Below are 12,194 nucleotides of genomic sequence, written 5' to 3' on the forward strand. Positions count from 1 at the left end.
AAGCTTAAGCGTCACACACACACACACACACACATACATGTATAGGCTCCCAAATGGGGACAACTGCTCAACACAGGAGAATTGGGGACATGATGATATAACTTTGTACTTCCTACTGCTTGCGTAAAATAGCTCTTAAATAATATTAAAGGTACCAGCTTAATACTAAAATCTGTTTCTTGTCCATTTTCTATGAATTATTGAACTTGGTTCTACACATACCATGTGGGGACACACTGTGTCACCTAACTGGGGACTTGGTGTGTCACCTAACTGGGGACTTGGTGTGTCACCTAACTGGGGACTTGGTGTGTCACCTAACTGGGGACTTGGTGTGTCACCTAACTGGGGACTTGGTGTGTCACCTAACTGGGGACTTGGTGTGTTAACGAATTGGGGACTTGGTGTGTCAACAAATTGGGGACTTTCATTAACTGGAGAAACCCAGTGTCAACTAATTGGGAACACACTGTATCGACCAACTGGGGGCTCAACTGCAGTGGGGACAAACTTTCCTTGTGTCATGCAAAAGAAACAACTTGAAACAAACTGTGTAACATGTCAAAGCATCACCACACCAAAATCAAAGGTGACTCAAAAATGGGGCAAATTCTTTGATTCTATGATAAAATTCTATTATTGCTATGAAGTAATTTGTTACACCAAAACATCCAATGTCCATTTAACACCTTCTCAACTTTAATATTTACATGGGTGGATTAAGGCAAGACGGTCCAAGGGTTTATAGTGCATTCATTGAACACATTGAATAGTAAGAAGTAGCAGTATACACACAGTGCATGATGCACAATAAAACTTTATTAACTGAAACTTTCAACAAAAAAGGTGCATTCTACAGTTTTCAGGAATTCCTAAAACAAAATGTTTTGACTGATTGCTTTTATGTCTGTTGCCTGGTAAAATACAGTTTGCAGACATTTCCCTATAAGAATAGCATAGTTAAACTGATGCTGTACACTACCAGTATTTGTACTATATATATGCAAATGGAAGTGTGAGTACAGTACTTCAATTTCAGTCTAGAAGTGAAACAATTTGATATGAAACATACAGAAGCATTAAAACTGCTTCTCAACAAATAATGCTCAAAAATAATTAAGCTGTGTACCCCTACATTAAAGATCCCAACCAAACTGTTTTCTAAAACAGTTCCCATGACAGACTAGAAAGACTGTGGCATTTGTTCCTGAGCTCCTTTCTGCATGAATGACAACAATTAAATCTGTCTAACAATCAACAAACATGAATTTAACAAACTAGTAATAAAACATTAACCAAGAGCACTAAAACATATTCACTTTTATGCCAACATCAGGCTAGAACTCAAAAGGCAGTCAACATAGCTACTTAGCAGATTAGAAAAGTCTGTGGCATTTGTTTCTGAGCTCCTTTCTGCAATGCTCGACAACAATTAAATCTGTCTAACAATCAACAAACATGAATTTAACAAACTAGTAATAAAACATTAACCAAGAGCACTAAAACATATTCACTTTTATGCCAACATCAGGCTAGAACTCAAAAGGCAGTCAACATAGCTACTTAGCAGATTAGAAAGTCTGTGGCATTTGTTCCTGAGCTCCTTTCTGCAATGCTCGACAACAATTAAATCTGTCTAACAATCAACAAACATGAATTTAACAAACTAGTAATAAAACATTAACCAAGAGCACTAAAACATATTCACTTTTATGCCAACATCAGGCTAGAGCTGAAAAGACAGTCAACATGGCTACTTAGCAGATTAGAAAATCTGTGGCATTTGTTCCTGAGCTCCTTTCTGCATGAACGACAACAATTAAATCTGTCTAACAATCAACAAACATGAATTTAACAAACTAGTAATAAAACATTAACCAAGAGCACTAAAACATATTCACTTTTATGCCAACATCAGGCTAGAGCTGAAAAGACAGTCAACATAGCTACTTAGCAGATTAGAAAATCTGTGGCATTTGTTCCTGAGCTCTTTATTCCATAAACAACAACAATGAAATCTGCCTAACAAGTCAATAAACATGAATTTAACAAACTAGTAATATATGAACACAGTAAAGTTTGACCAATTCTAATACCACTTTTTGTTAGCCCTTCCAGAGTGATTTCTTATGAAGTCTTTAATATTGGTCCACTTCCGTCCATCAAAACAACTGTACTTTTCCATCACCCTATCAATAGCTGTCTTTCCAGGCAATTGGTTTAATGCTATTTCTCGTCTGAATTCCTTTAAAACTACTCTTTTCTCATCTTCTGTCCATACCCTCCTTTGGTATTTTCTCCCTGAATGGACAACAAATATATACATTACTATGTGGTGCTTTTGAAAAATACACCTCAATGTTGCCATGTGATAGTTTACAATATAAAGAAACAAATCACATCAAAATGTTTTGAGGTTGGTCTCCAGCATAAATTGCAATCTGTCTAGTATACTCCTCATATTTTGTTGTTTAAATAAAACTAGAAAATATTTATTTTAAATGGTTTGTTTTATTTATGAACAATATTACCTTTCTTCATACTGGGTGGTTCTTCTCCTTCTGAATTAGTGCTTTCAAAAGTGGTGCCATTAGCTTGATGCAGAGACCCTACACTTTCCATGCTGCCCTCATCCCTACTTGTGTCCTCCTTCTCCTCTTCCTCCTCCTCCTCATCACTATCATCTGTATCATCAGATGATTCTATGTTGTCAATTTCTGAGGAAATAAAATCAATGACTGCTTAGATTTGTAGTACAGACAGCACCACATAAACGTAGCGTAGCAAACACAGGTTAGATAACGACAAGTACCATTCCTTGCATCAAAGACACACCTTAGCCCACAGAATTACAACTTGATAAACACTTTTTAAAGTATCACCTTAGATGATTACTAATTATTTAAAAAGGCAATTAAATTATTGATATATCAAGTTTTACAGTTCTTTAGCAGGTATACATTCTCCTCACTTCAGTATTTCTAATGTAAACTTTACAAATCAGCTTCAAAAGTCCTATTTGAACTTTAGCTACTAATTTAACTTATTGTACACTCATTTAAATATTGAACTTCATTGCAAAAACATGAAATAAATTCCTGCTTTTTACCATCATCTTTGTCAACTTCAATTTGGTCCAAAGACTTTCCTGCCAAGCTTGCTGTTGACCCTTTCTCCAAAGAGAGAAGTAGCTTAGATATTTTTGCCACCTGCAGCGTTGCATCTGGTAAACGGTAGAACTCTCTGTGAACTCGTACATCATGTCCCATAAACTTAGCCAGCATGTCAAGCTCGTTATCTTTAAGATTAAGGACTTGGCTGATTGTGGCAACATGCTTCCTCAAGCTTGTGGAACGAAGTTGGGTTGGATTCTTCGCTCCGCAAAGAGTTGCAAACTTTCGAATGCAATCAGCACCCCTAATGTGTGCATCTGAGTTGGATGTAGCACAAGGAAACAAAAACTTATTGTCAGGGTTGACACCTACTTTCTGCCTGAGGCTAATGAGTAAATCCACAGTGTCTTCCATCTGTTTTGTTAGCAGCACTGGTACAGTGTTCCCTTTCTTTCCGATGATTTCAATCCTTGTGAAAGTTTTGCAAAGTTCCCTTTCAAACTTACTGAGGCACGCAGAGATGTAATCAGCTTTCTCTGATGAGGCTTTCATGTTGTAATCATCAATAGATACTTTGGAAATTTCTCCTTGCCTTCTTCGGTTGAATAACATAATTTGTGTCAGAGTTACCTCATTAAGTACCTTCCAAGAAGCTGCTGGGTCAGACTTTCCATCCTCCAACTTTCTTTTCTCATCATGCCCAATTTTTTTCAGGAAGTTTGAGAGAGTGCAAATGTCTTCCGTGAGTGGTAGTCTCTTAGGGGCATTCCTCTTGTTTTCAGTCATAGTGCGATGAGCATGACGGGAGACTTCCTCAGTCCACTTCATTTGGCATAACTCAAAGAAATTGGTTGACTGGTTGACAATCTCCTCATCACCTTGTTTCAACCCTTGTGCCTTGACAAGGAGTGCACACTTCTTAATACTATGTCCAAGCTTCAGTGCTAAACTTGGAACTTTGTACAGATGTGTTTGTGTGTCAAAACCAGCCACATTCCTCGCAGCTGTCACAACATGGTCAAACTTAGCTGGATGTATGAAGTCAGCAAGTTCATTATCTGGCTCATTACTGATAAGTCGTATCTCAATCAGTAGTCTGGCCATCTCTCTTAACTTGGTTCGTATGTAATTTTGTTGTTCTTTGTCATGACCAAGCTTTAAGAATTCTTTCTTTGCCAGCTGACAAATCAGACTATCACTCTTCAAACATCGTGACACGTCATCACCTTTTAACTTGCTAAAGAGTTCATCAAGCTGCAGGTCTGAATTGTTGAGGCTTGGAAGGAGAAGTTTTCCATTTCTGACTAGTTCTCCCCTCCTTCTCTTCAGTTTGTTTGAGGAAGCCGGCTCCAAATGACATGTGTGTTTGTAAAGGAACCTCTTCGCATAGTATCCATAACAGGTTGGACAGGGAATGAAGTTTGATGGCTCAGTGATTTCATTTGGCCTATACCTGACAATTAACTCTCCTGATCCCTGTTCCAGCACCTTGCAATTTTGTAGGTGATTTCCAAGATTCCTGATTTTGGTGAGCTTTGCTGCCTTCAGTGTGTGATGATCCTCCTGCATCCAGTCAGCCACTGCAGATTCATTGCAATGGGCTGATCGAAGATGTCTTGGTAGCTTAGCTTGAGGTATTTCGCAGTAAAAACAAAACTGTCTTTTGTCATATACTCTACAATCCTCATTGCTTGTAGACTTCACGGTAATCTGTGATGTTCTTTCATGATCGGTCTGCTGCTCATCCACTACCTTAGAGTCATTCTCCTCTGGCAAAGTCAGATTTGGATACAAAACATATGAAATATTTGAATCATCAGATGGTGGCACAACATCATCATCTTCATCTTCATCATCACTGTCGTCATTGTCGCTGTCAAGCTCGGAGGCAGAATGATAAGACTGTGTATCTGCAAATGTAAATCAAGTAAACAGGAGAGTAAAGCTGTCACTTAGTCATGGTGGCAGCAGCAATAAAAGAACTTACTTTGAATGCAGAGTTCTCTGAAAAGATGTTAAGGATATAAACAGACACTAATGCATCTACAACTTATATGAGCTGCAACTATTCAACAACGACATAGCCATGCCTACCATATCAAAACATGCTAAAATGAGTTAGTGTTTTTACCTTCAGGAACAGAATGTTGCTCAACGAATCGTTGTTGTGGGTCTGTTAACGTCACATCTGGATGCCCGACGCAATTATGCTTTGATCCAATAACATTGTTAGTTTTGTCTAGCTCTGTTAATATGGAACTGATAGTATCCATAAGATGCTCTGGTTCAGGGAGGGAGTTACATGGAACAGCCTCTACACAAAGAAAAACAGCGAGAAAAATGAAGCAAAGTAGTTTACTTTCAATACAGAATAATGATGACCTGTAACTAGAGCAAAAACAAGAAATGAAGTATTTAGAACAGCTTCTAGAAAAGCAAAAACAATGATTGGATATTGCTGATATCCAAGCTTATTTAAATAGATGTCTTACAACATGAATCTACATACTACTAGCTGCAATTTTATACGGGAAACACAGGTAATTTTCTTCACCAATAATGGCATGAGTATATCATTGGACAACAACTATGGTCTCCAGTTATCTAAACATTGTCAAAATGAGAGACTGACAGCAATGATTTTCACTTGCAAACCATTCCATTGTCTAACTGCAATTTAATCCTTACTTGATGATCATTGTAACATTTCAGCTTTTTTGCAAAATACAAGTTTTTGCATTAAGTTGATAGAGACTTCATTTGTTAAACAAACCTCACCAGGTTGTCATGTGCACTTATTTAAGAAGCATACTTATAGTCAATGCTACATTAGATAAACTCTGCACAACTTTTAAGTTTGTACCTTCTGAAATTGACTTTCCTTCAACAAAGGCTGGTTGTTCCTGTGTTAACACGAGATTTGGATGCCCATTACAATCCTCTGATGATCTCATAACATCATAAGTTTTTTCTAGTTCTGCAGATGTCGAGCTACAAGTAGGCATGGGATGTTCTGAGTCAGTGAGGAAGCTACGTGGAATTACTCCTGCAAGAAGAAATGAGAGGAAAAAGGAGGCAAAATAAGTTTGCTCAATGCAGAATAATATGTGAACAAACCGCAAACATAGAAGGAAGTCTACCCTCTTACACTTATTTCATTCATCTTGAATCTACATGCAACCATTGACAATTTGACACAAAAATTCAAACTATCAGCAGTTGAGCAGACATATCGATATGACAACCATGTTCTATAATCATCAAATTATCCATCCACCTTCCCTACTTAATGTGATATATTTAGCTCATTGCACTTTTGAAGGTCTCGTCACCAGACTAAATCAGTGGAACAACCTCACTACATTCCAAAAACTTTGCTACTGCATCTCTGAACGTGGTGACTTCTCTACGTTAATTACTACAATTTATCAAACACATGAAGTTCATAAGTTTGTACCTTCAGAAACCGAATCTGGCTCACAAACTGCCAGTTGTTCGTCTGTTGACATCAGATCTGAATGTCTAACCCAATCTTCCACTGTTTTCATAACATCAATTCTTTTGTCTGGCTCCTTGGATGCTGGACTGCAAGTAGCCATCTGTTCTTCTGTAGCAGTGTAAGAGTAACATGAAACAGCTTTCACAAAAGCAAAAATATTGTTTACTGCAGTGTATTAAAATGCATTCACTCCTACAATAAATTGTAAAACCATTCCTGAGATGGTAAACAGATCTTGAAAATGTTTCACATTCTAAATTCCACTCAATTTCAAACTGAAACAATGTCTCAGTCTTTCTCATATTTTAAGTTTGAATTTCCCTCATTGTTCGTCACCATAGAAATAATTGTTGCAACACACTTATTATGTGAACATGGCAAGAAAAATAATAAGCCAACATTTTGCTCTTTCCTTCCTTCTTAGATCCTGACCGTTATATATCCTGCAAATTAGTGCACCTCACTGTAATGTGAGGTCTTACATGAAGTACAATGTGTAGAATTTAATACATCAAACATATCACATAGGCCTACAGATAATTATGCCTCCGCAAAAAAAATATAAAGTCAAAAATATAAAGGATCACTATCTGTCAAACATATAAAAAAAATACATGATAAGACACTGCTGAAAATACAATGTAATTCTAGTACCTTCAGATGGAGCATTTTCTCCTTCTCGGACACGGCTCTCAAAAGAAACCTGTTGAAGAAGCAGAACACGTTCTTATTACAAAATATTAGCATTGTAAACTTCAGTAAATAGAAATAGATCAATTATATGGGTGGATTCAAACTTAATCTCCCTTCTCAAGACATCTATAAGGCATTACAGTGCCACAGAGCATGCTCAATACAGTTACCCATTCAAGCAGACCCTCTCATAGTATACTCATAGTAAACACAAAATGAATGCATGAACATTTTTGTAATGAAATTATATGGGTCAAATGACTGGGAAATGTTTAATAACAACTGTGCAAAGAAATTGAGGCTAGAGAGAGTTCCACATAGCAACCTCAGGGACATAAGTCCTGCACTTAAACACCTGACCTATCTAGCTGAATGAAGGTAGAAAGATTCCTTACTAACCACTCTCTGAAGATTTCAGTGAGAGCCACAGTACAGTGCCTTCTCTAAAGGCATATAGCCTAGGGATCACAACTTATTTACATTTCATAAATCAACCAAACAGGGTCCCTGAACCCTGTTCTGGCCTCAGTTCATTTGAAATTGCAACATTTTAAAATTTTATGGAGGAGCTTGATGGTGTTTAAATTCCATATTTTCTAAAAAATGGCACTATCTGATAAGGTAACTCTGCAATGTTCTTTCCTACAAACAGCCTTACAAGTGAAATGATGATTTTAATAGTTATGCTGGCTGACACATTGGAATGTTGGAAGTTTCTGAATGTAAGCTCCTCTCTTGGTAATGGAGGGAGGGAGTTTGGGGGGGGGGGGTAAATTTAAATTGCACACTAACCTCTTTCACCCATGGAAGATTGATGATTCCATAGTCATACAGAATTTCAGTGTCTTGCTTTATATCCTTGGTTGCAAAAAGACACAGTACTGGCCTGTTGTTGTAAGTCTTAACGACGATTTTGGAATTTATTTCCCCACCTATGCCATGATTAACAAGTCTTCCAAATTTTGGACCTGTTTGCGGTTCAGTGTTTGCATCAACACTAGAAATAAAATGAGAATGGATAAGAATTGGTAAATCACCTGTTTGTATATCACATTGTAACTAACCAAAGTTGATAGCTACTTTTTTTTAGTTTGTCATTGCAATCACGTACCTGATGCAAGGAGGGTATTGAAAAATATCGGTGAATGTAAAAATATACATTAATTCTCTGACACTTCAAACTGGACATCCAACATATTGTAATTATTTCTCCACTTTGGCATTTTTAGCTTTGTTTCATCTTGAGGAATTGCCTTTACTTAGAGCAAATCAAAAAGCTTACCACCATTTCTTCTCTCTGTACTTAAAAAAGTAACGAAATACGCTTGGTTCTTCTATTTCCCTTTGTTCCCCTTCCTTGGCTGTGATCAGTTCCCCCGAGTAAGTTACCAGAAACCATCCCATTTTGAATGACTGGGAAGTAAACAGACTCCTTCCTGAAAGAGGCAATGCGTTTTTTTGAAAAGTAATGAAATCCATCACTATTCACTATCACTAATTGATATCACTAATCTCCTGTAGTAATAACTGCTGCCGAATACTTACCTTAACCACATCTAATAAATTTAACTTGACTGCATCATACCTCAAAACCCAACAATAGTTAAATAAAGAAGGACATTTACACTTGTAATTCAAATTGAAAATTTAAGTGAAAAAGTACCTTTTGTTGGTGATATCTTGACCAAAAACCCAGGTGGATCTTCCTGCATATATTTATCAAAACTAGGCCCTGGGCCGTGCCTTGTGCTACGTCTTGACATAATTTTGTCTGGAATCAAGAAGAAGGTTGATAGTGTCCATTACATATTACCCAGGGAGCCCAAAAAAGCAGACAGCACAACTTTTTCCAAACTACGTAATTCAGAATGTTTATATAATATATATCAACATTAAAATTTAACGACTAAATTCTAAGGAGACTTAATTATCATCTTTACAATTATTAAGTAAGGTGACTGAATCCAACAATGAGCTCATAGCATAACTTGGCCAAGCTACTAAATTTGAAAAGATTATACTAATTTCATGACTATAACATGATGCATCTAATCTTATGATAACATGTCACACCACAATATTCCCCTTGAAAAGAAAGGAAGGTTCAATTACCTCAGAAGTGCAATACATTTGCTCCATTCATTTCACATAGCTTCAATTCTAGTATCTGTAACACATATACATGCAGCTATAACTCTTTAAGATTAACTTTTCTATACATGGGCATCCTCAATATTCAGGTTACATAAAATTGAATAAAAAACAATAGAATGAAAAGTCTGGTCATCGAATACGAAAAAGCACCATGCAGACTGAAAGTCACAAAAGCGGTATACATATCTTGCAATGCCAAAATTATGACAAAATGTCAGTACTGCTTCCAACGTTTCAGTGTTTGATATGATGAAGTGCCCAACAACTGCCTCATGATTTATCCAAGGGGCAGACATGATTTAGATCCTACTAACAATAACATCCTACTGAGATCTAAATTAACTAGCTAAAAAAGTAACTAAACTTTCCTTATGTGTATAATGCTGCAGCTATCATCTGAAGCCTGACTTAAAACTAGTGATGTTACACACAAACTGGCCTAACCCATGTGGTATAATGTATTAGATCATATAGACCTACTGTTAATTTCCTACTATGCACACACTATGCTAGTAAGTAGTATGTATGCACAACTGGATCCTAACCTATATGACATTAAGTACAATGGTAGCACATGTGGCTTCCACAATGTACAGTAGGCTAGTCTATTAGAGGCCTATAATAGAAGTTCATAAACGAACGAACTGGAAATATACAAAAATAATTGGGGACACTGCACAGGATTATGATAAGTAAAGAGTAACTTACTCACTGGATTTATTTTCCTTCAGAAGATTCTGTCTCCGTCTCATGAAAGCTGGATGTTATTAGGTAGCTGCATATTGTAGTTATCTCAGGTACAGTCGGTACTACAGTTATCTTTGTGGCAGTACATGAAATTCGAACACAGTAAGCATGCTGCAGTACAGTGTGTATGTTTGCTGATCTCACAGCAATGTAAATTGGGGACATGGTCCACTGTTAGTATTGTCAAAGTAGACACACCCCATATGATTGGAGCTCATCAATTGGGGACATTTGGTCACTAATTTAACCAGCTTCAAGCAGTCACATGACATGAAATTCTTGCACATAAATGGGGACAACACCTTGACACACGCCCCACCAGTTAATGACACAAAGTGACACAGCTAGGCTGTAATGAATGCACCCAATGGGGACTGTCACAGATATTGCTCAAACTTTAAAAAATACTTTCATTTGGCGGGAACTTCCAAAATCTGCACTTAACCCAAACGGGGACGTCCCCAATTGGTAGTATGTCCACACTTGGAAGGTGTGTCATCATGTAAATGTCCCCAGTTGCCAGCGGGTACATACGCACACACACACATACACACACACACACACACACACGCCAACCTGAATACATAGGTTCCTTTGCTTTCAGCAAGGAACCAAAAATTACACACACCATCAGCCTAATAGAAAGTCAACCAGTAACATATTAATGGAAATTTAAACATCAATTATTTCCAAAGATAATGGCCAGGCTGTTAGGTATGAAGTACTTTACTTGAAAATGAAACTGAACTGAAGTCAAATGTACTATATAGCTCTCAGGGAAGTATTTTACAATTTATGACAGCAACCTAAATATTTTATCAGAATAGAAAGGAGCTGTTTATAATATCAGAGAGCTGTCCAGGGTACTGCCATGTTGCATGATTTATGGTAGCCATATGGCTTCACCATAAAGCAAATCAGTCAAGTTTGATTGCTTTAGGAAGAAACATGGACCAAAATAGACCATAAGGGAAATCTAGAAACAAGTCTTAACAGACTGAACCCACCTCAATCACAGGTGGAACATTTTTTTAAATTCTGAATTGCATTTACATTTTTTTTTTCATTTTTTCCTCTTTTTTTTTAACCACAGGAGTTAACGATAGAAATGAGTGACACACATTTGGGAAATCAATTTTAAAAGTCTGCCACTGGAACTTATTCCTCTTCGGAATTTATTTAAGAACAAAAAAAGCCTGTGAAATTGGAGAGATCTGTAAATAACTAGTCCAAATCCTGAAAATGGCTTATACTGAAGAAAGAGAAACTGTATAGGTAATCTGCCATGGGAGTAGGGTGTTAATGGGTGTGTGTGCACAACGAAATGTTACACATTTGTTTATATGCCAGGGCAAACTATTAAGGATTTTCTTCTCTAGTTGTCCCTAGAACAACCAGGTCTTACTTTGTCCCACTTTAAGGTATTAAAAGTGGTTTATATATTGGTTTATCGAAATCTACCACCCTGATGTGTACAGTTGTATGTTACAGTTGTATGTTACAGTTGTATGGTAACAGTTGTATGTTAACCTGTATGTAAACCATTTCTACAGTATCCAGGAATACCTGATACTGTACCTCAGAGTCCACCCTCCCACACAATGAGGCATTCCGACCAGTTCAATGGCTCATTCCCTAGGGGCACATATAACAATCTTCTGCAACACTTCCCCTACCAGATGTAGAATTGTTTCCGTTTTCATCACAGGTAAATAATTTGCATCTCATGGAATCGCAGAGCAGAAGGTCACCAAGAGCAAGTTGAGTTAGTTTGAATGTCAAGGTCTGTTGTGAACATCTTCTTCATGGTCTGTCGAGGACGGTATAAATGTTGCCCTTTAATTCTTTACATGGTTTGTCCCATGACAGAACATTCATGTGTGTATATTTGAGATTCATTCTCATGGGGAAAGTGGGAATTGAGGGGTACAGTATCACTAAGTATGACCTAGAAAAACACAAATCTTACACACAGATCACAAAAGTAT

General features: G+C 37.1%; 2 protein-coding genes across 2 annotated transcripts in view; both read right to left on the reverse strand.

The window, feature by feature from the left end:
- LOC139981212 (protein phosphatase PTC7 homolog) overlaps positions 1-12,194 on the reverse strand; it is a 45,331-nt gene that overhangs the window by 14,583 nt on the left and 18,554 nt on the right. The gene's annotated exons all lie outside the window — the stretch shown is intronic.
- Positions 789-10,221, reverse strand: LOC139981205 (uncharacterized). Its single transcript, XM_071993413.1, has 10 exons — positions 8,969-10,221; positions 8,588-8,741; positions 8,098-8,302; positions 7,267-7,315; positions 6,571-6,720; positions 5,977-6,159; positions 5,245-5,427; positions 3,110-5,023; positions 2,532-2,717; positions 789-2,301 (listed from the first exon to the last, which is right to left on the reverse strand). Exons 1-10 carry the CDS (start codon positions 9,066-9,068, stop codon positions 2,090-2,092), a joined length of 3,336 nt encoding a protein of 1,111 aa, XP_071849514.1. The 5' UTR covers positions 9,069-10,221; the 3' UTR covers positions 789-2,089.

The sequence above is a fragment of the Apostichopus japonicus genome, chromosome 15 (assembly GCF_037975245.1).
Source record: "Apostichopus japonicus isolate 1M-3 chromosome 15, ASM3797524v1, whole genome shotgun sequence".
Taxonomy (NCBI): domain Eukaryota; kingdom Metazoa; phylum Echinodermata; class Holothuroidea; order Aspidochirotida; family Stichopodidae; genus Apostichopus; species Apostichopus japonicus.